We start from the raw sequence: 27,657 nt of genomic DNA, 5'->3' as shown, positions 1-27,657 counted from the left end.
CTACAGCTGGTCTTCGGGAGCTCCTCTCAAAAAAGACATTTTGCGGTGACCACTATATCTCTGAACTGGATCCTCTGAAATTAAAAAGCCGAACAGATTCCGTTAAAGTAATGTTAAATCTAGTAATTAATCGAAGGAATAAGCAAAATACATTTTTTTGACAAAATGGCGGTTTCTCAAAAAAAAAATCGATTTTTGAACAAAATTTCGCCTTTAAATTGTTTATAAAAAAAAAAATATTTATCGCCGAGAAAAAATCTTCAATTACTAAAAAATATATTTAAGAATCTCGTGTTAAAATTTGAGACTAATCGGTTTAGCCCTTTTCGAGTAATGTTGGTCACCAACTTTGAGAAAAACGCATTTAAAGTCCGGCCATGTACCTTCAAGCACTCTGAAACGCCTTTTCAAATTGGCGAGCAACTTCGGAAATATTCACCAGAACGATATTACATTTTCTGTGTGTATTCTTAAATATACATATGTACATTAAGAAAATAAAACTAAAAAAATCGATTTTTTGAATATTCTAACTGTATATAACTCCTTAAAGTACATATTAGCTACACGACCATAATTATTTTATCCCAAAATTGGTGTTTTAATCAAATTCAAAAGCAATTGTTGCAATATATATATAAAAAGATTTTATTTAACTTTTCAAAAATATAATTTGATTTTTTTCCTTTCGATATCTTCTTATTTTCTCTCTTTTTATAATAAAAATAAATATTGATGGAAATTTTAAAAATAAGTGTTGTTGTCTGCTTTTGTGGTCGTCGATGTCATAATAATCTGATTGTTTTGGGTGTACAATTGAAGACATATTTATGTATGTTGAGTTTGAAAATGGACAAAGGTATGATTGTTATGCTTCTAGTTTTCTTTTTTTACTGTAATTTTGGGCTGTACAATCGAATATTAGAAGAGAAAACAAAAAGTTTTAAAATTGTTTTACAATATTTTCCATTTGGATTTTCTTTGTAGTGTATATAGTTTTGTTTAAAAGCAAACATATGTAAGTATGTATGACAAAATAGTGTTGCTCATCATTTAAAATTCTTCCTTTCACGTTAATTGTTTGCATTTTGTTTTGCTTTCTTTTTGTAAGATCATTTCTTTTAGTTTAAAAAATGGAATAACAAAGTAGTGTTTTTTTTTTGTTTTTGGTTTTAATTTTTTTCTTTTGCATTTGTTGTTTCTCACGGTTCGGTGTCGTTTTTGTACTTTTTTCCGCTGTAATCTTAATGCATGGGTGATTTCTTTGTATGTTTAAATATTGCGGCGTGTGTGTACGTTTCTAGTTAAGGTTTGTGTGTTTGTGCATTTCACTTGCAACTAGTGTTGGGAGGAATCTAGTGTTCTACACTTCTGCATTATAATCAAAATTCCCCACATGTCACACACTACTTCTATGAAGCTTTCTCATTACATTATTATCATTACAGTCAGTTCATCCACGCATTCATCCATTTCATCAGACGCGCCAAGAACGCACGCTCTTCCGCCTATATTCAATCTGTCTCAGGCACTTTCCATTGCAGCTGCTTACCACGGTCGTACAGATTTTTGAGCGCGCTGGTGAATTTCTTCTCCGCCGTTAATTTCAGGTAATACTTATACAGTAGCAATGTGGTGCGCGCATCTTCCACGGAGTCGTGTGTTTCCGATTGGATCTTTGTACCTAAAAAAAAACGCAAAACGGAAATTTATTAATATTTCAATAAAAATTATATATCGCAGATTTACCCAGAAAGTGCCAAGCAAGAAATCTCAGCGATACCATGCGATGATGCGGTAGATGGAATAAATGTACAGTATCGATTATCTGTTCTGACGGCACATAGATATTTATTACCCTGGAAAATATTGAATTCGATTATTTAAGTTGAGTTTAGACTAACTTCATATATACCTATATATATTTTCCCTTCTACTCCTATTGGAGCATAGGGCGTATTAGACTAATTTTGGCTAGGATTAATTACTTAGGCAAGATTCACTGTGATCTGCTCACGGGTGGTGGAATTCCTACAGTGAAACTGGCTTAAAATTTAAATTTCACAATTATGGTTTTACTAGTCTCAACCTAAACTGACTAATCCTACCCATTAATATTACATTTTAAAGCTTTTCATTTTTAACTCAAATGTGAGTCTCTATAAATTAACCAATTCTCCAGTGTGCGCTCAACATGGTGAATTTTTAAAGTAAAAGATTAAATTAAGGAATATTTTTTTCTACATTTCATTTTATACAGTTGAATTTTTTTAACTGCTTTTCAAACTATATTAGACAATTTTTTTGCGCGTTTCGAATATTGTTTTTGCATCAAATTGTTGTTACCGCTTATAGTCGCTACAACCTGAAACTTACCAGAGGGTATGGTGAAAATGTGTTTTCATTGTATTAAATTTTATTGTCAAAACCTAGGCCCAAATAGAGCTGTGCGAAATAAATTAATAAGTACATCGAGTCGATATTACCGATTTCAAGAATTTATTTTTGTTTTCATCTTTTTTTGGGAGTGTGAATTATTTGTGGTGAAATTATAAACCAAGTGGACGCTTAAATAAAATTTAGTTGCTAAGTAAAATGATCCTTCACAAAAAAAAAAAATAAAATAAAAAAATGGTGTACAAAATTCCATGTTAAAACTTAATTTAACTGTAAACAGTTTTAAATTTCTAAGTTGAAGTCTGGTGAATTAAAAAAAAAAAATTATTTTGTAACTACTTAAAAATTTTAACTTGGTGACAGCTATACCCAAAATTGAAATTGCCCTGTAAAACTGGCCTTTAAACTTGCAACAAAATATTACACCATAAGACAAAAATTCATTATTTTATTATCCAGTAAGAATTTCATATGCACGAAAAACTATAGATTTTTTATAGCAATACTGCATACTCAGTTTTTCGTTTTCTAATCAATTTAGTATTTTAAAAGGCTTCAGAGTTTCAAAGGGAAAGCTTACACCGAGGTATCCATGGCGTATACTTTATATCATAGGAGGAAAGTTGAACTAATTTTGTCACGTTTTTATGAAACAGGAGGAAGAATGAAGTTGAGGTATGTATTACTGCATAAATATACATTTTTATAATTCACTAGGAATTTATTGTACTATATTTTTACAATTTGGGGCTCTTTGTTCCTCCCTGAAACTATAGGAAATAGGAAATAATATATTAATATTTGCCTGGTGAACAGTAAACAAATGTTTTTAAGCTGGTTATAGAATTTTGCGTTTGATGTACGAGTACATACTAATATCATAGAGAGAATGTAAGTATTTAAACCCGTTTTCGAATATTTAGTCTTTTGAAACTTTCAAGTCCTTGAAACAATTAAATTGACGGGGAAATGGGGTACTGAGTATGCAGCTTTATTATTGTATATAAAATCAACATCTTTCCGTGCATCTGAAATTTTTCCTTTATAACTTTTACTGTTACACGAAGTTATTATAGCCCGAAAGCCGAGTTTTCAGTGCTGGTTTAGCTGAGGCGGATTTTTTAAACTGAGTCCTGCAAAATTGGGCATCTGATCTTAGTTTAACTGGAAATCATAGTATAGAAAGGAATACACCTAAAATTATGCCAAGTTCATGGGAATCCAATTTGTACTCTTATAATCTTTAGACGAACTGAACTTCTGTAGCTGTTGCTCAAATCTTTGGTTCATTGGTTAAATCACATGGGAAAGTAGAGGTACCGGATTGGATCTCGCTCAAGCGGGCATCTCAAAACATAGGCAATGCATAATGAAGTTTTTTTTGTGCAAATATGTAAGAAAACGCGAACTAAACGAAAAGTTAAGAAAATATTGGAAATTAAAAAAAAAATGCATTGAAATTTTCTGAAAAATTCAAAGTATTGCCACAGTTTAACAGAAAAATATTACTCATAAGAATTTTTGACACATTGAATTCGAATTCGGACCAAAAAATATGTTTCAATTGTTGTTTGGTTGATTTTTTTTCTATTTGTAATTTTTAGTACAAATTTGTTTTGCATAAAAAATCTGCTAAATTTCTGTTAAGGTAATAAATAAGAAAATTCTTATAAATGTATTTATTAATTTTTTGTATAAATCCACATTTTGAGAAAATTTGAGGCTTAGGCTTAGCACCAGCCATGCCACTTTTAGGTTATTTCTCAAAAATATTTAGAATTTTTTTTTTGACACCTAAAAAGCTGTAGTCGGATTTATATGAATCAGCATTTTGGGAAAAGGGGCATGCCACTTTTAGGTTGTTCTCAAAAATTGATTTGTGTAAATATTTTAAATTGTTTTTGAAACCCAAAGTGCTGTAGCAGGATTTATTGGAATTACGCGTACTGATATTTTTTGTATAAATCAGCATTTTGACAGTAAGTGAGGGTTGGGGCTAACACTATGCATGCCATTTTTAGGTTATTTCTCAAAAATAAATCTACATATGTATATATTAATTTTTTTTACATGTAAAATGCTATAGTCGGATCTAACGGAATTACTCGTTCACTCGCCACAAATCACAATTAAGGCACCTTTCTGGTCTAGAATTTCGAAAGAATCGAGTTTTTTTTCATGTTATGATAGTTTATACTTTCAAAAATATACTTGCAAATTTTTATATTGGAGTACCACGAAATTTTAACCGTGTTTTTCTCGAAACTATTTTTTCCGAGTTGGCGTTGGTAATTTCTCAAAAAGTACTGAACCGATTGATTTGAATTTTTAATATGTTATTGAGTAGACTTGAGCCACAAGGATAGCAGAATTATAATTTTATAATAAATTTTTCTATTTTTTTTAAGAGCGAGAACGTAAAAAAAATCCTTTTTTTTGTTGTTCAAATAAACAGATATAATATCTAGAAACAATTTTTTTTTATCTCCTGATGAATAATCGGCCGAATTTTTTTTCAGACGTACCTGAGCAGCCCACTCAGTTACGCCAGTGGCATGTGTTACGTCAGTGGAAGCAATTTTTTTATTATTGTCATTGGAAAAAAAAAATATTTTTGTTTTTGTAAATAAAAAATTGATCTAATGAATAAAAACGATTTTCAATTACTGTATTGTTTTTCTTCACTTTTCAACGCCTTCAATTTTCACGTCTCTAGACCAGAAAAGTGCCTTAAACTAACCAATATCTAATCAAAAAAAGGTGCACTGCACTAGCTCAACATTTGGAAAATATTTGGTCACGGGTTAAAAGGTCTCAGGTCAAGGATAAAAGGATATATAACATAATTAGCAAAATAAAACCACATTTTCGGGCCTGTTCTGCATTTTTCTCGCAATCTAATTGAAGAATACTTAGTAATCTCCATCGTACCAAAAGGTTGATTCTGAACAAAATCGGTTTCGTCTTACTCGACATTGAAAAATGTGGAATAACTGCATGGTGCAAATATTTTGACAGGTGTGGTCAATATCAGACCGTCAACCAGCTATCAGCCAATTTGGCAGAATCAGCTGATGGGCTGACGTAACAAGAGTTATGAATCGGTTTGTTTATGAAAAAAAAAATCAACAAAACCACCGACCATGTTGCTTTGTTGTTGATCAACGACTGATTGGACCAGTGTGCGAATACGTGTGAAATGAGCGGGCACAATTTGGCTGCCATACACCCGGTGACGTGGCAGCCGAAGTTGCTTGCACCGTTTTGTTTTGCTCCATAATTAATAGCTAAACTTGGTGGATCTATCATCCTTGGAATAACTGTATTAATTTACTTTTCAAACTGAGTAGGTGAAGCGGTATGCAAAACAGGCCTGATTATGTTTGGTTAGACTTTGTTTTTCATTATACCTGAAATCGTTCTTCAATCCATGTCCAACAAAAATAACCCCAATATCCACTAAATACTTTAACTTTTGATATGAATTTTTGAGCGCTGTCAGTCGTTTACTGCTAAAGTTCGCATCCAAATCGCCCGGTTTTATGCCAGAAAATTGTGTCAGATAATCGACAACTTTCTCCTGCGTTGATATGTAATCATCCATGAAGGGTACACCCTCATCAGGACCTTGACTGAAGGCAATAGAAATATAAACACATGAAATATGTACTAGAAATATGCAAAAAGAGAGTTTCAATGGATAGAACTTAAAAAAGGTTGATTAAACAAACTAACACCATTAATAATAATAAAAGAAAGTGGAAAAGAAAAAGTTTTTAAGCAATATTTGAAGTTGCTGTCGCTTTTGATAGTTGGTGTATATTTGGGTTACATTTTGACCAATTCAAAGCTTTCGACATTTTTACTTTAAACACGCCCGCATACACCAACTACTAGCAACTTCACAATTTGTATTCTACATACATACATACATATATAATATACATATATGTAATTGTGTGCGTATTTTTTGACGACAGCGCTGCTTAACCGCTTACCCGCGTATGCATGAAATACGCGCCACACTCATGTGACATGGTTTTATGGTTGCTGTTTTGCCATCCGGACGTATTTCGTTCTCTTCGGGATTTAATGTGACAAATTCAGCATCCATAGCGACCAAATCACCTGCCTGTGGCATTTCATTCGATTGCAATGGCTTAAATAATACATCGCCCATGTTGCTTGGCGCTGGCGCTGGCGCTAGCTGAACAGGATTTGTTATATCCTGTAATAAGGGGGTAATGAAAAATAAATTTAATTCGTTTTAGCATTTCTAACAAAACACCAACAACAAAAAAAGGTCGTTATAATTTGTTTTCTTTTTGTTTCGTTTGAAAATAAAAGAAATAAAGGAAAATACACGCAGTTTACTTGTATGAATGGATTATGATGGGGTAATTCCATTTCCGTACTGATATTTTGAATATCATCTATCGCAGCTGTGCCTGCAGCAGGCGCACTCGGTTCCGCTGGACCAGCCATACCTATGCTGCTATAGAAAAGTACACACGGCACTTTCCAATCTAGCGTAAACCAGACAGACTCTTGTATTGAGACCGGTGAAATGCTATTGCAAAGAAAAAGGTTGTTAAAATGGGTGTCAATGGTAGCCAAGTTTTCATAAAATGCATGACAATTCACTAACTTACCTGAAATCATTAAAAATGTACCATTGTTGTTGTTCTTCACCATTGCTGCCACTAGTCGCCATTTTCTGTGTATGATATTTTTTACTTACATTAATTAGCGAAACCAAGTTCTTTTGGGTGCCATCGTCGATCTGGCAGACTACAGCATGCAGTGCATATTCACGATATGAATCGTTATTGGAAGCCACTGTAGGAGGTAAAATAAACACAAGTCTTTATAATGAAGCTGGTTAGAGTGAATATTTCAAGGAAATTTCATAGTTTTCTATTATTACACCGTGCGATGAAAATCAAATTTTTTCTTATCCAACTTTTTGTGGTGCACGAGAAACCGTGTATCTTATTTATAGTAGTAATGCTGCATACTCAATTTAGCATTTCGTGATCAATTGAATTTTTTAAGTTTTACGTATTTTTTAATGTTAAATTTTTTAAAGTTCTTCAAAGTATCAAAGAGAAAAACGTGAACAGAGGTAGCCATTGCGTATACGTTATTTCATATTAGAAAAGTGAAACTTTGTTACGGTTTTATTGAAACAACAAAATGAACGAAGTTGTGGTATGTATGTATTACTGCAAAAATAAACCTTTAATATATATTTTTACAAATCTCAAGGATATTTAAAGATAAATTTTTCAAAGGATTTCATTGTACCGGGTGTTTATTTTAGCGGCATGTGAACTATCTATATCGATAACTATGGCTTGGCAGCTGAGAATGGCAAACTGTATTGACATTTGTGTTCAGTAAGGTCTGGCAAATCATCTCGTGAATTGTTTAACGCCAGAAAAAACGCTTCCTAATTGTGGAAATTTACTTAAACGAAAAATAAAATAAATCTGTACACGAAGTTCTTCGTCCAATTGTTGTTGTTGTTGTTGTAGCAGTACCTTTTCCAATTGTCTCGAAGTTTGCTTGCAGGCGGTTTACATGTGGCCGCCGTTGCCGAATGGGTTGGTGCGTGATTACCATTCGGAATTCGGAGAGCGTAGGTTCGAATCTCCGTGAAACACCAAAATGGAGAAAAAGTTTTTTTCTAATAGCAGTCGACCTCCGTGAACCTCCAAGTGTATTCCTGCCATAAAAAAGCTCTTCATAAAAATATCTGCCGTTCGGAGTCGGCTTAAAACTGTAGGTCCCTCCATTTGTCGAACAACATCACAAATAGGAGGAGGAGCTCGGTAAAACACCTAAAAAGGGTGTAAGCGCCAATTATATATATAATATTTATATATATAGATGTTGGCGACAGCATGAGTCCTTTTTTCGAAATGAAGAAGGAGCTGTCGTTACGGTGAAACGCGAGCGCAACCAAGCCATACTGACTGAATTTTTGCCTCCAAAAATTAAGCAGCTAAACATCGACGACCTTTGCTTCCACAACAAGATGGAGTAACTCGCCATACAGCGCGGCTAACAATCGATTTATTGAAATATTCGAGCCATCATTGACGCCATACGGCCAGATTTATTGGAAAAAGCAATCAAAAATTTGACTGATCGAATGGACCATCCAACTTATATTCAAAAAATAAATGTCTACGTAAATGGAACAAGTAGATTATAATTAAAAAAAAAATTATTCAAACAATATTTCTGTGCTGTATTATCATTTTAAGTGCTCAAGCTCTTAAAAACACCCGATACAAGATGGCGCACAATTAATCACGCCATCGGAAGATATATGAATATTGCAACTCGTGTCGTCGGTCAATCATATTTGGCACTTGTGAATTAGACAGCTGCGGTATACAAACAGACAGGAAGTGGAGCGCGTAAAGGTCAAAATGAAATCAAAATAATAATAAAAAAAAAATTAAAAACAAAATTGGATTTTTTTTGCATATTTTCAAAGTTTAGACATTTTATGTTATAAGATGATTGTTTTAAATTCCTATTATTTCATGAGTTACAGCCTTTTTGGTGACATGGCATCGATTCCGATCAGTCTTGTCTCAAAACTTTGAACACGTTTTCCTCAAAACTACTTTTTTCGAGCTGGCGGTAAGGATATCTCGAGTTCTAAAGGTCCGATTTACTACAAATTTAGGGAGGATGTTCTTTATACATTCCTTAATCGGATGACCCTAGCTCGAAACTATAACTTTTCATTTAGTATTTAAAAATAAATCGGAATAGTTGAAAAAAAATGCCAAAAAAATAGTTTTTCAAACAGCCGCCATATTGTGAAAAAAATTTTTAACTTGTACAAGGCTCATTCAATAGCGGCATCTATAATAGTTAAGAATCCGTTTGATTTTTATTTTTCAGATCACCAGGAGGGTTGGAATCATGTACGCCAGGACAGCCTCTTTTTTTTGGACCCTACTTTGACTGCGCATAATTTTGTAAATTTTTGGGATAGTTTTTAATGTAATAATTAATAATCAGTAAACAAATGATAAAAAAGCGGATAGTAAAACTGTTTTTGTTCCCTAGCGCTTCAAAACCCGGCGAAATTCGTGCCTCTACAATAGAATACCTCCTTAATTATTATAAAGGAATTCCAACGTAATTCCAGTGGGCAATAATTGCGATAAATTCCATTTCCTTAGTATTTCTGCATTTTGAAAAAAATGTTTGAATGCGCTATAGAATAACTGTGGACTATGCAAACGCTATTAGATCATCGTTTTCTGAGAAACCCAGCCCTTCATGAACAGGACACACCACAACGTTAATGAAGCTAAATTTAATTCAGAGAATTTTTTCCGTTGCACAGAAGAATTGATGTATTTTTGTGCGAGCTTAAGGTTCTAAGAAGAATGAAGACGTTCTCACGCCAGTCGGTTACCGGAAAGACTGTCACTCCAGCAGCATTCCCGTACAATACCACCAACAACAACTAAAACGAAGTCAAGTCTCATCTAATCTTACGTTGGAGAGAGGGGGGGTCTCGACAAATATCACGCAATTTTTTTCTGATTGAAACAAAAAAATTGTACATGCTTAAGATTTAATCTCAAGCGTAATCGTAGTATGATTAAGATCATTCACTAATTCGTTCAAAAGAAAATAATTTCATTCATACTTCGACGTTATACATTACTACTGTCAAACCACCATATTTGTTTTATACCAAATAGCTCAATTTAATCTGAATTTGCGGTACAGTGTAGCCCGTCGGTTTTTTTCGCGCCACTATGAGCCGAACGCCCTGTCACTCAGGTTGACGTTTGACAATTCCGGACTTTAAAGAACATGACGGAAAATCATTTGCTCCATTTCTAATACGCGTACCGATTGAACCGCTGAATGCCTTCATCAGCACGCCTATTGATCTCTATTGCCCAAGTATACGTGATGATGTAGAGAAAATATGCTACAGTACATGCGGTATTTACTTCGCATCTATCACAAGAGCTGCAGAGCACAGGAAAGCAGCTCACATTGCACCAGCTAAGCAAGCGCGTATGTTTCGCAAAGTGCGACCCTCACGGATTGTCACAAGACGAGCTAATAAGTTACTGCGCGCAAGCGTCAACGGCTTAGAGTGGCTAGATTAGAACGAAGTTGAAGGAGCACATGATTTTACTGAAAATCATATGGACATGTTGGTCCCAATAGTCTCTCTAGAAACCGCGCATGATTCTCCATGGACTGAATTAGAGCAGATATTCTTTTTTTAATCGCAGTAGTTACGATTTAAGTCTTCTATTGTTAAATTTTTATTACACTTATAACTCTCAGCAATATTGATTACTAGTCTTAACTAGTCGTAAATAAAAGCACGAAGCAACTTTTTTTTCTTTTTACAATAACAATCCAACGCGTTTACATAAGAAACCCACATTTTGAAAAATCTCACGTGAGATTGGGGGATGGGGGAGGGGGTTGAATAAAATCTCACGACATCTCACCAGGGGGGGAGGGAAGTTCAGAAAATTGAAAAAAAAAAACACCTCACGAAATTTATGGACGCCCCCTAAGCTCTTCAAATGCACGTATGTGAAGTTTCATTTCAATCTGTCAATTCATTCTTTATTTACAAGCCATTTAGTATCGACTTGTCAGGGGTATTTTCTACAATGGAAAAAATCAAGTATCGCGCAATGATTGAATTTTTATTTTTGGAAGGTTTAAAAGCAACAGAAATTTGTGAACAAATGTTGAGAGTATAAAAGGACTTTTCGCCGTCATGGCTCTTAATCATCGCTTAAACATACTCATCTTACACCCCTCTCCCTCTGGCCCTAGCACGGCGGGCAGTTCGCTTTCTGAGCCTACGGTTAGATAATATTGACGATGACGACTGATCCTTTTACAGATCCAACAGGGCTTAGTAAGCTACAACAACATATCCTCACAGCAAAAAAAAAAAAAATTATGCTACTCAAGTCGTCTCGAAATGCTAACATGAGCCCTTCGGCAAGAAGGTGGTGGTGCACAGGCAGGTATCAGGTCCTAAAAAATTTTATATTTTAACCAACTATCAATTTGTAACTTTTTTTGCACCTTGTAGTGGCGCTTGAAAAAAATTTAATAAACAGCGATCTACTTCGACAAAGTGCTGGATACATTTTTTTTTTAATGTATAATATTTCAAGAATATTGTGTCAAGCCGCTTGGAGCAAATATCAGTAGGTAAAACACTTACAGTTAGCACTTTGTTTCTTATCGTGTGCTGCACTTTCACCATTGCCCGCATCGCTGGTCTCATTAACGCTTTTTCGATTTTCCTTATTCTCCATTGAATTGTGCTGCAAATGAATTAGAAATTGATAAAAGTCTACAAAATGTTAGTACCGTTAATTGAAACAACCTCTTCAGTTTTTGTATCACTAAGCTCGGTTTGTACACTCAGCTCGCCAAGTTCACTAATCGACATTGAAAAACCCAGAGGAAACCAGGAACTCTGACGTCCATTTGGCGAGGAGTTAGTTTGGGTGGTTGTGGAGTTGGAAGTGGGAGATTTCCTAAAGCAAAATTGGAGTAGTAATAATTATAATAGTAAAGAAATAAAAAAAAATTAAAAAAAAAACGTTTTCTATGTTTGTAAAAATATCTATTAAAAAAACTAATTTCTCTTGCCCGATTGTTTTTAGATGAATCTCCAAGGACTTGTGATGATTACCGCAAGGGACTTCTGGAGAAACCAGCTCCACACAAACAGCGATAACTTTTACAATTATTAGTTATTTTTTTTTGTGTTTTGCTAAAGTCAAGTATGAAAACATGATATATTAACGCTATGTTTTTATTTTTGTAAACAAAGCAACTGACTGGCAAAAAAAAAATTTTGAAAATCATCATTTTTTCGGGTCTCTAACTACCCCTAACCCCTTAAGAACAACATATCGCAAAATCATCTTTAGTGATGAAGCTCATTTCACACTGGATATATTTGTCAACAAACCAAATTTCCGCATCTGGGGAGATGAACACCCTTGAGTAATTTCAGAAAAATAATTACATGCACTAAATTGCACTGTTTGGTGTGGTTTTTTGGCTAGTGAATAATTGGCCCGTTTTCTTCGAAGATGAATGTTAATGCCAATGGACACCACTGAGTAAAAATTTTTTGTGGTATGAGTCTGAAGGAATAGACGATTTTTATATTTAAAGAATGAAGCCACAAATCACACAAAACGGGAAAACGTTGCATTATTGCGATCTTAGTTCTCGGCCGATTAATTTCACGTAATGGTGGCATAAACTGGCCACCTCAAACATGCGATCGAACTCAACTGGACTACTTTTTACGGGATTTTTGATAAGCCAAAAACGATTCCAAAGCTGTAACATAACAGGCGGATCACAATTGCTGAACTCAATGCGATAATATGCGAGTGAGTGCTTGAAAATTTAAATTCTTCTATGACAGCCTGAAGACGTGGACATTTAAATAATGCTATTTTTCACATATAATAGTTAAAAGCCGTATTTTTAATAAGAATAGTGGAACCTGAAGAAATCTAAATTTCTTTTTATTTTAAAACAACATCTATGTGCGCCTTTTGATAGCCCCTTTTTTACCTGTTTCGACTAATCTTACCTATCGGGATGCACAAAATGGCAATCGCTGCGGGAGCAATTCATGCCATAACGACAGGGCTTGTTTGTATTCAATATTGCTGGACTCTCGGATGGTGTGTGTAAATTGCGATTCAATTGTCTTCGAAGGAATGCCAAATCTTTTTCATTGCTTAAACCGCAGTTGATTGCCAGTATTTGTGGAAGACAAGTAACCTGAAATCAAGGAATATTTTATTTAGCCATTTATTCAAACAAATTTGACTGCGTGCACCACCTTAACACTTTGCTTGGTAGGTGAGAATTTTTTACAACTTTCACAAAATGCCTGTATGTGCTTTTCCGTACTGAGTGAGCCTTTGAGGATGGAACCGAAGTTAAATTGTTCAACTTCTTTGACTTGCAATGGATAAGTCAGATTACAGGCCAATAATATGCTTTGTTTAGTTTTCTAAAAAACATAAAACGCTTTATTAATAAAAAATAATTATTTGTTGATTGATTCGAGTTACCTTCTCGTGGCATTTCAAACAACGATTAATGCAATCTTGTTTAGTACCAAATAGTCGACTAATTTCCGTTTCTTCGTTGATTTTACTCCGCTCGCGATCATCGTCTGTAAAACATTTTAAACACAAAATCGACTCAACTCAAGGAATTCACTAGGCATCATTTGGTAGAGCCAACTTACTACTTTTCATATCTATTGTTTGGAATATTTCGCCCGCTTTGCTGCTAAGGTCCACAGTAGTAGGTTTATCATTGTTAGCCGAGTTTTCTTCTGCAAATTTGTTTATGAATATAGGATATTAAAAATTACTTTTTGTTTAATGATAATAACAATAATTGTTATTACACCTTTACACCCTTTGTCGAGTGTCTGGCCGAGCTCCTATTTGTGGTGTGTGTCATGATGTTTTTCCACAAATGGAGGAACCTATAGTTTTATGCCGCCTTCGAACAGCAAATGGTTTTTTCATGACGAGCTTCTTGATGGCAGAAATACACTTGTAGAAAATATTAGAAAACATTTTATCATTTCTATCATTTGGAGGTTCATGCCCGGGATTTTGGACCGGGCCACTACCGAATGGTAGCCACGCACCAACCCTTTCGGCTACAGCGGTCAATACTTTTTTTTACAAAGGCATGTCAAATTGCCGCCACAAACCAAACCTTAACGGTAAGGAGCCCACAGGTGCAACACAACTCCCCCATCAGCCCACAACCCTCCTGCTGTAGAGCTCTGCACCCGCAACCGCCCTCCGTGGCGTGGCCGCCCGTCAACATCAGGCCGCAACAAATATTGCGGAACGTACAGCAGAATCAACGCAGACAACATCAAGCGCCCCTCACCCCCATGCTACGACCATACTCCCGAGGAGTTTCAAGCTCCTCCAACTGTAACGGGCTCATGAACAAGATAGGCGAGATAATTGACTTCCTGAACCGTCATGGAATCAAGATAGCCGCGGTCCAAGAGGCAAAACTGTACTCTAGCTCCTCCCTGATCACCAGGGACGGCTACAACGTGCACAAAAAGGATCGCGAGCGAGACAACGGTGGGGGCCTGGCGTTCATAGTCCACCATACAGTGCATTATTGTCTCATCGAAGAAGGCATCGACCGCAGCGATAGCACCTTAGAATGTCAAGGTACAGCTGTCCGGTCAGGCGATGCCGAGCTCGAAATTTTTAATATATACATACCCCCTGTCACCTAATGCCCGGTAGGATATCACCCTTACATAGGTGCGCTCATCAGGGGTGAAAACCGATTGGTAGTAGATGACTTTAATGCGCATCACGATCTTTGGCACTCAAGCCTACCAAATGATCGTAGGGGACATCAATTGGCAGAGCAGATAGACGAATCGACCACTTGCCAGCGCGTCATCCGCATAAACACGCATAAAAACTGCATTTGGAGATATTTTTTTAATGCGTGCTTTCACAATTTAATGCACAACACTCCGTTTTCATTATTTTGTTTAGTTTAAATGTCATAATTCAAAATATAACCAAGTCATTCACTGAATTTTTACAAACATACAAGTTCTAGTCCTTTTGTTTGTTTTGTATTGTAAGGAGTCTGACGTAAGACTTCTCAAAATTGCGAAAAATAAAGTAAGGATTTTGGGAAGACCCCAATCAGTCTCTGATAAGCAACATGAGGTGTGATTGAGTTGATTTTTTTTTTTGTTTTTTGTATAAAGCCAACATAATTTCAACTTTTTCGAAAACAATCCGCCGCCACGACCCTAGTTACGTCAGCTGATCCGCTGATTCCTTCAAAACAGCTCAGAGCGGGTTAATGGTCTGATATTCCTCACACCTTCTGAATTTTTTTCACCATGGGCTGTTAGCATAAATTTTGCGACAATTTGGTACAATTGCAGAACAGGCTCAACTTAAGGTATGTGACATGCTTTATTTGGACATCTCAAACGATTTGTTGACATAATCAATATTTCAGCGCCATTTTTTACATTTAAGGAACAGGAAATGTAGAAAACGGTACGAAGTGTGACCCAGTGAATGCTTAAAATTTTAAACTTTTTCCTGCGTGGGCACAGTGACAGCTGAAATCTATTGTGAATTGTTCCAATGTGAACTCGTTGCGCTTTAAATTGGAATGAAGTGCCAACAATGAATTATCATTATTTAATAATTATGCAAAGTATAGACGCTCAAGTACTGATCGGACCCTATATGTTAAATATGGATCTAAACGACTTAATATATACATTTTATATATGAATGGATGAATATTAAAGATTAAAGCTTCTTTAATAAGTTTATAGCGGGTGTTTTTTAGCTGCTTGAGAACTATTTTATTATTAGTTTTCGAATTAACTTGGGATCTCGGCTCTATGTGAAAAAAATATGCGAGCTTTCAATACTAATGTTGCTTTTCAGTTGATAGATGTCACTGCAAGGATGTACAAAAAAACAACAACAAAAATGATACACCATAACGACTTATTCGTGACAAAAAATGTGCAACCCTCAAGGGTTAATTAGAATGAAATATTTGTAAACTTTTTTGTTATAAAGTAAAGTTTTTTCCTGATTTGTAAATAGGCTTCCCAAAATTTCTTTCCAATAATATATAAAATAAGGACTAACAACCATAAAAAAATAATAGAAATAACAAATGTGCATAAATTGTAAATACCAGAGCTGCTTGTGCTTGTTGCGCTATTCAAGCGACTTTTCTTATCTGAGTCCACCATTTCGTAATGCATCTGATGTAAAATAAAACGATTCCAATTCTGCAGAAAAATAATTAATATTATCATAAGCAATCTCTTAGTATAATTTACGCTTTGCTAACCTGTATAAGACTTATTAAATTAACATTGGACGAACGATCGGACAGTATAAGACCCAGTGCTGAAGCTTCAGGCACTGTACGAAATGAACGTAGAAAATTGCTCGCTTGACAGGGAGTAGCAGCTGCGTATAAACGGATGAAAACAATATTTAAAGTAAATATTAATCACACACTTCAATTTGTTTTATGCTCACCTGAGCTTTTGTCCAACATATTGAAGAGAAATCCGAGTTCACAAGACAAACAAAATTCCTTTTTACAAGAGTGTTCAATTAACTTCTGACGCAATGGCTCAATAAAATATAAAATCTGAAATATAAAAGTTGGAAAGTATGAAGAATTTGCACAAAACGAGTGCCCCATTTCCACTGGAACCGCATGCTTTCGTGACTTAATGTAAGGAACATTTGATGAAGTCGGTTAGCTGTAAGCAAATGTCTTTGCACGACCCAAATAAAGGTTTTAACAATAAAAAAGATATTTATTGAAAATATGAATCATTATAATAGAAAATTTGTAACGAAATAAAATTATGAAATTAGTTATTTGTCTTCCTATTTTTTTTTTTTGCTGCCTTCCATTACGATTTGAATGTCATGTAAAAAATGGGCAAGCCACGTTTTATGTTGACTTGCGACGCAGCCAAGATTATGTTTAATTACTGACCTAGTTTTTATCTAAACGGTCCATTTAAAACACTTATCTGTCCACAATATTTCTAAATTTCACCACTTTGGAGACTATACAAGTTGGCATACACAAGATTTATATTAGTAACGACTTTTACCTGTAACATGGAATTGCAATATGAGTTGGGCAATGTAGCTTCCAAACCAGCGAAACATGTCTGATTGTGTTGCTCGAAGTCGAAGTCCTGCGTACCCAATTTCGAATATTTCAGTTCAACCTTACGATAGCGCCGTGGTATGATTTTTACACCACTTTCTGTCGTTTTCACAGTATTGGCCATACCATTGCTGTTCGAAGCCATGTTATTTGGCGAATCCAATATGTAGGGTATTTGATTGCGACGCGCTGCACGAGGATTTGGCGAATAGCCTATTGGGCCTTGCATTTTCATATTGTTAAGCACATCTGACTCAATGGGTTTGGGTCGTCGATATTGGTAGCGCTGCAGTTCGGGTGGCCAATCGGAGAACCAGCGCGGACCCGTCACCAAATGTGGTAAGATAATGGAGGAGAGCGGAAATGAGGTGTCTGTGATAGGCACGAAAGGCAACTGCGGCACTGGATCAGCAAACTCCGTATTTCTCGAGAAGGCATTAAATTGTGGTTGTGGTGTATTGAGAGTAGCAATAACGCTGATATGACCGGATTGAGCACCAAAAGCCATTGCCTGTGACGAGGAGCACACATCGAAACTCAAACACTGGCTACCTGTCGTATTGATTTGGTACATTGATACGCGTGGTTCGCTCAACTCAACTGTGTCGACTAACTGTACTTGTCCATAGCTGGATACCACAGCCAAACGTGAAGTTTGCGATGGTAAAAATTTTAAAAGCTGTGGATCGATCAGCACTTGTATAGGTGATATCGATCGCAACATACGTAGATCATACACCATAAGGAAACGATCGGCGGCTAATGTGCCTTGTCTGCCACTATAGCCACATGAGATGAGATAGTTGCCTTGTACATCGAAATCGGATAAGCTGCCAGTGTGAGTCTTGATAGTGTGCTCTACATGAAGTGAATTTAGATCTCGCAATGTCACCATACCAAATGGATCACCGGCGAAAAGAAAACGTGAATTTTTGCGCAGCACTGTACAACCTGTGGAGCCGACATGCTCCTGCAAGGCACAAAATAAAATAAATTTACTAAACTAAAAAATCCCTATTTCATTTGGCAATTGGTGCTTACCACTTTCATTTCTTTTAGTGTGCGCAAATCAAACTCAATCATTTCATCTTGCAGGCCTGCCATTATTAAACGATGTGGTGCCAATTGTTGCATGCACACCATTTCCGTCATACTCTTCGAGCGATGCGTAAACTTCGGTATGCCACGACGTATCTGATGTCTTAATGATGTTTGCGTCAGCACCAAAATTCCAGAATCGATGGTGATGATTTGACGCACTATATCGCTGGCATGCACTTGAAAAGAGGTGTACTTTTGCAGTGTGCTGCTGTAGTACGAGGTGACGTGGCCCTATACCAGACCATAAACCAGTTAATAAAGCTTCGATTAAGTTATTGTTAAAAAAGTATTTCTGCTTACTCCCTGATTGCCCATCCAGAGCAACTCCTCGTAATCATCAAATGCTAGTGCCGAAACACCGAAATTCTCGCCGCCATCTGCCAAAATGGGAACCAGTTCCATGTAGCCTGGATCCCCGGAACTAATATTGAAACCGTTAAAATTTGGCGAAAAGTGCCCCGTGGTGCGTTGGCCGCCGCCATCGTAGACATCTGTGTGGCAACAAGACGTCAAATTGTATTAAACAACAATTGTAATTTTTATATCATTCAACGAATGCTGTGCAATTTTCACAACTACACTTGCGATTGTATATTTTTCTTCACTTACTTAAAATGTCCTCTGGCGGTTCGGCGCCACAATAAACATAATCCATAAAATTCCCAACTCGCACACAAACACTGTTGAAACCTAGCTTTACGCCAAACCGAATCGTTTTTTTGTGAGAGAGTTGCGGTATTATTTATTAAAATATCTTAAATTTTAAATGAATTCGTAAAAATACAAAATTGCCCTTCTTTTGTTGCATCCGTGAACCCGAAACTTTCTTTCTCAACAAATTTTCTTTGATTTCTCTTCTCTCCTGTTTTTCTTATCAAATTGGTTTCGTTGTTGTGTTTTCCCTGCTTCTCTAATGCTGCCAGGAGGTAAAAAAGTATTTATTATTATTGTATAATCAAAATAAATAAATTATATGGAAATAAATAAATAAATTATATGGAGGCACTAAAACACATATCTGAGAAAACCTTTATTACAGAGTTAAGTTAAGTTTTTTGTTGTAAGCAGCATAAACATTTCCCATAGATCTTTAGAGAATGCTACTAGAGTGGCACTCCTTTGCCGCATATAAATCCGAGTCGCCCCGGTAACATAGAATCGACTGTCATTAGGACATGGAATCCAATACACATTTCGCTTCTTCGAGTTCAGAAAAGCGTATTTTAATAGCAAAAAAATTTAATTAATAAATATTTTAAATTTCCGAACGCTTTCATTTCAAAAATTCATGATTCGCTTTCGGTTTCTAAATTCATGAAAGATGGCAAGGTAGTGACTCACGATCAAAAGAAATTAAAACAAAATTTATATGAAAATTTGTAACTTCGCTGCCAGAAGTGAAAGATTTTTATTCGACGATAATAATTATTCCTTTCGGGAAAAAATTTGCACATAAATTAGGAGTATAATATACTATATATTGTTTGGGTTTGACCGAACGCATACAGTTTATATATTACTAATGCCAGTCAAGGTATTGCAAAAGATGTCGTCGAACGAAGAAGTTGGCCCAGTAAATGGTGAACAAAATCCTATTATTACTGTTAGTTCGTCTGAGGAAAATGAAATGAACGAAGATGTGCGTGATGCTTTGCAAGTACCACAAGCAACCAGAGAGTTGACACAGACAGACCGGATAAACAAGCATTTGTTGAAATCATTTCTTGATCGGATAAATGCTACAGGCCAAATAATGGAGCATTTTTCAACACAAACGCCACATACACCGTTTTCTGGAAACGAAATTGACGATTTCGAAGAACAATTGTTTATTGGCACACAAATTATGTAGTTTCACATAAAATTATTTAGATTTAAGTTTGTTTCCGGTGATGTATAAATAATCTCCCTTTCATATGTATGGACTTTTGATAAATAAATTTTCACATGTGGTTTATTATCTTATGCTTATATATTTTTTTCACATTACATATTGGTTTTTAAATGGGGACAGCAATCTGTGATAAAATTAAATTAACATTATGTATGTATGGATGAACTTAGGAACTATACACAGAGAAAACTTAGTTACATATATATTTAAACATATGTATGTGCATATGCGTGTAAATATAATTATAAATTCTAACGATGACACTGGTTTTGTCCAGTGGTATTCTAATGGGTATTGTGAATCAACGACACAGCTTTTGATTAACGATGCTTACAAGTTATTTATAATTTTTTGTTTTGGTATTTAAATACGCCGCCTCTTATTGCTTTGCACTGGGGGCGGTGTTGTGGATGGACTACTATTTGATTCTAATGACATCGAACCACGCGTACGCTTTGGTGTACGTTTCGGAATATCGGCTAGTTTTGTTGCTATCTTTTTATCCATCTCCTTAGAATTGTGGCTGCTTGAACTAGCTTTATGTGCAGACAATTTTTCTGTTTTAAAAATTAAGTTTTTATTAACCCCTTTATGCCATATGTATACATCCATAAAATACACGAAATCTTACCTCCACTAACGCTCTTTGTGGTATTATCAGTAGCAACGGCGATAATAGATGGCGGACCACCAGTAGAATCTACGCTGCTAAGCCGTTGTTTCTCTTCGCTCTCAGCACGTTTTTTTGACAGCAGTGCGGAGAACTCTGTCTCCGGCAGTGAAAATTCTTTTTCCTCATTGGGAAACGGCAGCGGTTCCAATTCATCCAAAACATCTAAATTGTACATTGTGCGCAAATGTGCCCATATTGCCTCTGCTGGCACATCACGTTGCAAATTCTTTGAAAGCCGATCAGCAATGCAAGCCATGTAAAAATGCTTATTTATGCCTACAGGTTTTAAACCTTCTAAAGCGAAAAATAATTGAATTTCTTCCTCGGCCGACCATTCGATTTGTTCACTTTCGCTGGGAGGCACCACCGAAATTGATGCCTTTTCCCGCGAAACAGTCATGTCGAAAAATCTATAAAGATTTCACAATTTTCCACAACAACACGTTTTTAATGCAAATGATCAATGTTCTTGAAGCAGATAAATGAATGCCGGGCGAATATGCAAAAAGTTGAGAAACTCACACAAACTCGTGTTTTTATTTTCCTTTGTGCCCTTAAGCACAGCACTGCCAGGTCGCCTTGATTAAGCAAAGTTTTAGAAGCAATGGGATTTTCAAAATTAACTTAAAGTCACTGTATTATTTTGAGCTATTTCCAATTGTAATGCAGTGCGTTTTAAAACTCGAAATCAAAAAACACTAGATATCTTCTGATAATGCAAGGGTAATCAAAAAATTAAGCATAGATCTAAATAAATCTACTTAGGTTAGGTTAGTCAGGTTGTTTGTTTAACACAAGACACTCGGTGGCCCTAAGGTCCATTGTGATTCCTGCATTTGTTTTCCTTCAACTAACTATGTTAATAAATCTACTTGCTTACAACGGAAATATTTTTTTCTTGTAAAGAACTTTCAAGAATTTAGAATTTAGCAATCGACCTTTTAGTTTAGGAGTATTTGACTATGTACTTATACAACCCAAATGGGGTTTAGCAGATTATTGTTGTTGTAGCAGTGTACTTATCCCTTTCAGTGTTATGTAGATCACCGATCATCTAGCTCATTTAACGGTACGGACAGGATGGGCCAAGGTTACGCGGGTCTCTCGGGGTAGTTGGAGCTCTTAGTCTGCTATGGGTCGTGGTTGAACTCCGATAACAGCATTCGGGGGTCGGGAGCTTAGGTTAGGTTAGGTTAGTATGGTTGCCCAGGGAGTGGGCACACTTGGACGAAGAGAGATTCGTCCTTTGTGATACCATTGTCAAGGAAGTGAGGAGAGGGGAAGGACCGATGAGGTGCAGGGAGAGGGCGGGGAGAGGTGGTGATGGGAAGGTTAGGAGCGTGCGGATTATGAACGATGACTATGTTTGCGTCAACCGCTTAATGCTGCTGATGAAACTCATCAGATTTTTAATGTCAGCGCCAGCTATCTCAGCAGGCGTGGCAAAGAAGTAAGAGCCAAGATGCCTGAATCTTAGCCCCGCCAGGGCAGGGCAGCTAAGGAGAAGGTGCTGAGATGATTCCACCTCATCCTCCATACATCCAGCACAGAAAGGACTCGAGATGATTCCAAGTCTCACAGCATGCATTCCTTGCGCATTGTGTCCTGTGAGAGAACCCACTAGATTGGAGAGCTGATATTTTGTCAGCCTCAGAAGCTCACCCGAGCGCCTTCGGTCCACACGTGGCCAGAAGGTTTTCGCGACTTTGCACGTTTGTGCATTTTCCCAGCGCTCGCTGAGTTTGCGCGATGCCCATCTTTCCAGGAGCAGACCGCAGGTAGTCAGGGGGATTCCAATTTTCTCCCTCCGCGGGGAAATCACCTCGCATGTCCCTTGTCTAGCCAGCTCATCCGCCTCACAGTTTCCCGCAATGTCGCTGTGACCGGGAACCCAGATGAGGCTGATGTCAAAGAATTCGGACGCAGTCGAAAGTGAGGTCAAGCATTCCTTGACCAATTCCGAATGCACCGTCATAGACCCGAGGGCCCTTATTGCCGCTTGGCTATCGGAGTAAATATTTACCTTCTTGACTGTTAGTACACATTTGAGCAGCCAATCAGCTGCCTCCTTGATTGCGGCTACCTCTGCCTGGAACACACTGCAGTGGTCCGGTAACCTGAATTTTAGTCTGACGGGGAGCCCTTCGCAAAAGACTCCTCCGCCAACTTTTCCTTCCAACTTCGATCCATCCGTGAACAAGTTCACCAGGCCCTGCCCCCAAGTGTAGCCCCCCGTCCACTCTTCCCTTGACGGGATGTGAGTGGTGAATGTTCCGGTTGGACTAAATGAGGGTATACACTGGTCTGTTGACAGAGGGATGAACTCAAAGTTTCTGAGGATGCTTGAGTGCCCATAAGGGAGATTGAGCTTATAGCTCCAGCCCCTCAGTCTGATTGCGGTACGTGTAGCGGCAGTTCTGCCTGCGATATCTACGGGTACCACATTTAACATTGCGTTGAGCGCCAGAGTAGGAGTCGTTGGAAGCGCCCCACTGATTCCAATGAGTGCCGACCTCTGAACTCTTTCCAGCTTCTTCACCAATGTCGTCTTCTCTAGTGAGTTCCACCAGACTATGACTCCATATAACAAGATAGGCTTTACAATGGTATTATACAGCCAGAAAACAACTCGAGGCGAGAGGCCCCATCTTTTGCCAATTGCGCCCTTGCACCCATACAAGGCGATTGTTGCCTTCCTCACCCTTTCCTCAATATTGGGCTTCCATGTAAGCTTGCTGTCAAGAATAATACCAAGGTACTTCACCTTGTCAGAAAGCATCAGAGGAGCGCCCCCTAGTGAGGGAAGTTTAGCTCTGGGTATTTTATATTTCCTCGTAAATAGGACGAGCTCCGTCTTAAGAGGATTCACCGACAGGCCACAATCCGTTGCCCATCTAACAACTGCATTCAGATATCCCTGCATCAAGTTGTACAGAGTATCCAAAAATTTTCCTCTAACAATTAGTGCCACGTCATCCGCGTAGGCAATTACCCTGCAGCCTCCCTTCACCAGCTCCTCCAACAGATCATTTAGAACAACAACCCAGAGGAATGGTGAGAGAACCCCACCTTGCGGAGTGCCTCTACTCACCTGCCGGTGGATGGAGATACCGCCCCACTCTGCCGTGACAGTTCTGTCGCTAAGCATTTTGTGGATAAGTCTTATAAGGTCGGTTTCGACCCCTAGTTTACCTAGAGACCTGGTAATTGCCTCCGGAAGGACGTTGTTAAAAGCCCCCTCAATGTCGAGGAAGGCGCCTACCGCAAACTCCTTTTGAAGAAGAGACTCTTCGATTTCTTCCACGATTGTATGTAGGGCAGATTCCACCGATCTACCCTTGCAATAAGCATGTTGAGTATGCGACAGTCGACCCCGAGGAATTTCGCTTCTTATGTGCAGGTCAATCAGTCTCTCAAGGGTTTTCAGTAAGAAAGATGAGAGACTAATTGGTCGGGAGCTTAAGAACGTGGTAATTGTCTCCCGATAAATGTCCTTTACAGTCTGTCTGTACACTGTCCGGTCCAGTGATTGTCGATCTGTTTTGTCATGCATCTCGTTGAGGAAATTGAAGAAGTGCTTCCTGGCGAGCGTGGGAGGTGGCTGAGGCTCAAGCAGGTGTCTGTATGTGTGCGACCTGCGGTAGCACCCTATCAGAAATGGCTTGCTGAAGGGTCGGGCGCTTTTGCCTGTTTTCGAAATACGATTTTGATGTAGAAAAGTTCATCAAACTATGTATACCTCCTCTGAACGAAAAACCGGACGCACATTTATAATATTATGATGGACAGAGGCCACGTTTACAGTCTCTTCGACATTTGAACGAGCATCAGGCCTGTGAAATCAGACTTATAAGGATTTGTATCAATTGGCAGGGAAGTAGTCGAGGTGGTTATGAAGAAAGTATAAGTTGATGCTCATGTTACATCCAAGCCTTTGAAAGTGACTCATTAGTTTTTCGACGCTTTGGAAATAATCAGAACGTTTTCATTCCCAAAAAAATTTTGAACAAGCCAAACAAACTCATTCTAAGCATTTTTATCGAGATCTGTTAGGTAGTTTTTACCTTAAAATTTGAGTGTTTTATTAAAGATCTTATCTGTGGACCATCGAAAATTTCCGCTTTTATCTTTTCTGCACTTAGTTTTGGAAACTTTTTTGATAGAAAAAGGAAACAATTTCCGTTTTTGTCAAGACCTTTTACAAATTGTTTTAAAAGCCCGAGTAGGCCAATATTTTTTAATCCAATGTTGTGTTTTAGCTCTACTGTCCCACAAGTAAAGAAAACAGGGATATTTTGAGTAACCACTTTGTTGGCCTAGAAGGAAGTTTACTATTTTTAAATCGACACATATGAGCCAGTTGTGTTTCACATATTTAATTTTCAAAAAGTATCGCGAATTTTGAGTTTTCGTATATTCGAATTTCGATTTTTTTGTGGCGATATGTGGGTACTCATGTCTCTCACTTATGTCGACGAGTTCGGTCATTTTGAATGTTCAGTTAATTGTTGACAGCTGTTTTGCTTGCACGTGTTTCGGCTCGTCTTCGTCTTCGTTTTACCTATTCAAAAAGATGGATCAAAGAACCTGTATTAAATTTTGCGTTAAAAATGGATGTAATTGTGCGAAAACCTTAGAAATGTTGGAAAATTGTTTCGGTAATGATAATTTAAAGAAAACAGCGCTTTATAAGGGGCATGAACGCTTTAGAAGACATCGTGAGCGCATCGAGGATGATGAACGCAGTGCCAGACCGTTGACATCGAAAACCAATGAACACGTCCATAAAGTGAAAGCAAGTTAATCAATAATTGCAAATCAATCAATAGCCACCAGAGAGCTAAAAGAGTTGACTTAAACATTTGAACATTTCTTAGGGAGTCTTCTCAGACATTGTAGCTAATGATTTGGGTCCCAAAAGACCTGAATTTCGTGCAAAAAAGGCCTGATTTCCAATATTGAATCCGATCAAACATTCATTAAACGCATCATTAATGGAGATGATACGTGTGTTTATGAGTACGACACGCAATCCAGAGAACAGGTGAGTGAACGGAGAACTCCCAATGAACCAAGACCAAAAAACCACGTCGTTTTCAGTTAAAAAACATAGCAATGCTCAGGGTTTTTATGGGTTTTTGTGAAGGGTTTTCCAATAAGAGGTATTATTTTGATATTCAAAGAAAAATGGTATTTTTTAATATAAATGAGCGGATGTTTATTTCATTATAAAGAGGAAGGTATGCCGTTAATAGTGGAAAATAATATCATGCAAATGACCCCCACGACCACGCTTACAGGGCAATATTCTTTTCATGAAATTTTCCATAACCGAATTGCAAAGTGGCTGCCCTATGTCCTCGATAGCCTCACGAATTCCATCTTTGAAGTCTTGAATCAACCCTGGGCTGTTGGCGTAGACATTCTCTTTCACGTGACCTCAAAGAAAAAAGTCACAAGGTGTTAAATCACAAGATCTCCGTGGCCAATTGTGATCACCTCTTCGAGAGATAACACAGTCCGGAAACTTTTCCCGTAAAATATCAATGGTTTCGATGTCTGTGTGGCACGTAGCACCGTCTTCTTGAAAATAAACCATCATACCATCCAATTCCGGCCATAAAAAATCGTTAATCATCTCTCTATAGCGATAGATAACACCTGTTATTGGAAACCCCTTTATTTTGACGGTATTGTACACCAACAATTTTTGTCAGACAGCTAATAAGGACTATTATTTGGGCGCTATGAGACGTTTACGTGAAGCAATTCGCAGAAAAGGAAGGAAAAACAACTCGTTGATTTGATATGGCTGCTTACGATTTTTTTCTGTTTGGTCGAGTCAAAAGACCACTACGTGAAAAGCGTTTTGACAGCCGAAGGGAAGTAATGGAAACATCGAAGACGGCTCTAATGGCTATACTAGAGTTCCAGAAATCTTTCGAGAGCTGGATCAGACTCTGGCATAAGTGCGTTTCAGTTGATGGGGAGAACTTTGAAGGCGATAATATTAATTTTGAAATTGTATTTTTTTCAATTTTCTGAATATATTCCGTGAACTTTTTGAACATTTTGGTGTTTCTTGTTTTTGGTGTTATTGTTAAATGAAAAATTCCGGGAACTTTTTGATCAAGGTGGTATACCTAAGTGGCTGTGCGCTTACTGTGTTTTTATAGATTTATATTGGGTATGGGAATAAGTTTCTGCCCTCATAAAAGAGGTGTCGCTGCTGATACCCAACTACAATAATTATTGGATGAAGACGCATGTCGAACCCTTGATGATATGTCTAAGGAGTTGGATGTTGACAGATCAACCATCGGTAAACGTTTGCACGTGATGGGAATGGTCCAGAAAGAAGGTAACTGGGTGCCACATCAATTGAAGGAGTGAGATACCGAGAGACGTTTGGTGACGTGTTAGATGCTTCTTGAACGGCAGAAAAGAAAAGGTTTTCCACATCGCATCGACACTGGCGATGAAAAATGGATCTATTATGATAACCCTGACCGTCGAAACTGTTGGAGCTTGCCAGGTGAACTAGGTCCATCGATAGCAAAAAAATATTCATGCTTCAAAGGTTATGTTGTGCATCTGGTGGGATCAGAAGGGTGTCATTTGAACTCATTATGAACTCCTAATACCATCTGAAACCATCACTGGCGATCGGTACCGACTGCAGCTAGTGCGTTTGAATCGAGCTCTCAAAGAAAAGCGGCCGGGATGAGACGGTAGATATGACAAACTGATTTTGCTGCATGACAATGCCAGACCACACATTGCT

At 37.4% G+C, this 27,657-nt stretch overlaps 3 protein-coding genes across 3 annotated transcripts; 1 reads left to right on the top strand and 2 right to left on the bottom strand.

The window, feature by feature from the left end:
- Positions 1-625: 625 nt before the first annotated feature.
- LOC128865955 (PAN2-PAN3 deadenylation complex catalytic subunit PAN2) lies at positions 626-19,156 on the bottom strand. Its single transcript, XM_054106400.1, has 19 exons — positions 18,916-19,156; positions 18,607-18,797; positions 18,247-18,537; positions 17,147-18,175; positions 16,554-16,668; positions 16,360-16,481; positions 16,201-16,297; positions 13,715-13,804; positions 13,536-13,639; positions 13,301-13,474; positions 13,046-13,239; positions 11,813-11,966; positions 11,648-11,750; positions 7,050-7,236; positions 6,772-6,967; positions 6,396-6,625; positions 5,808-6,029; positions 1,750-1,859; positions 626-1,684 (listed from the first exon to the last, which is right to left on the bottom strand). Exons 1-19 carry the CDS (start codon positions 18,959-18,961, stop codon positions 1,515-1,517), a joined length of 3,825 nt encoding a protein of 1,274 aa, XP_053962375.1. The 5' UTR covers positions 18,962-19,156; the 3' UTR covers positions 626-1,514.
- Positions 19,157-19,631: 475 nt separating this feature from the next.
- LOC128865725 (uncharacterized) lies at positions 19,632-20,271 on the top strand. Its single transcript, XM_054106018.1, has one exon. It carries the CDS (start codon positions 19,829-19,831, stop codon positions 20,156-20,158), a length of 330 nt encoding a protein of 109 aa, XP_053961993.1. The 5' UTR covers positions 19,632-19,828; the 3' UTR covers positions 20,159-20,271.
- Positions 20,243-21,429, bottom strand: LOC128865724 (MRG/MORF4L-binding protein). The gene is made up of 2 exons (XM_054106017.1): positions 20,832-21,429; positions 20,243-20,757 (listed from the first exon to the last, which is right to left on the bottom strand). Exons 1-2 carry the CDS (start codon positions 21,271-21,273, stop codon positions 20,564-20,566), a joined length of 636 nt encoding a protein of 211 aa, XP_053961992.1. The 5' UTR covers positions 21,274-21,429; the 3' UTR covers positions 20,243-20,563.
- Positions 21,430-27,657: the final 6,228 nt, after the last annotated feature.

Source organism: Anastrepha ludens, chromosome 6 (assembly GCF_028408465.1).
Source record: "Anastrepha ludens isolate Willacy chromosome 6, idAnaLude1.1, whole genome shotgun sequence".
Lineage (NCBI taxonomy): Eukaryota > Metazoa > Arthropoda > Insecta > Diptera > Tephritidae > Anastrepha > Anastrepha ludens.
Note: the sequence above shows the minus strand (reverse complement) of the source record. Positions and strands in the feature narration are given on the sequence as shown.

Coding starts and splice junctions, on each gene's coding strand:
- LOC128865955 (XM_054106400.1), bottom strand. CDS start 18,961: ATGGATTATGTTTATTGTGGCGCCGAACCGCCAGAGGACATTTTAA. Junction 16,669..17,146: donor ATTGCAATTCCATGTTACAG/GTAAAAGTCGTT, acceptor TTTATATTTCAG/ATTTTATATTTTATTGAGCC. Junction 6,626..6,771: donor ATCATAATCCATTCATACAA/GTAAACTGCGTG, acceptor CCCTTATTACAG/GATATAACAAATCCTGTTCA.
- LOC128865725 (XM_054106018.1), top strand. CDS start 19,829: ATGCCAGTCAAGGTATTGCAAAAGATGTCGTCGAACGAAGAAGTTGGC.
- LOC128865724 (XM_054106017.1), bottom strand. CDS start 21,273: ATGACTGTTTCGCGGGAAAAGGCATCAATTTCGGTGGTGCCTCCCAGC. Junction 20,758..20,831: donor CACAAAGAGCGTTAGTGGAG/GTAAGATTTCGT, acceptor TTTTTAAAACAG/AAAAATTGTCTGCACATAAA.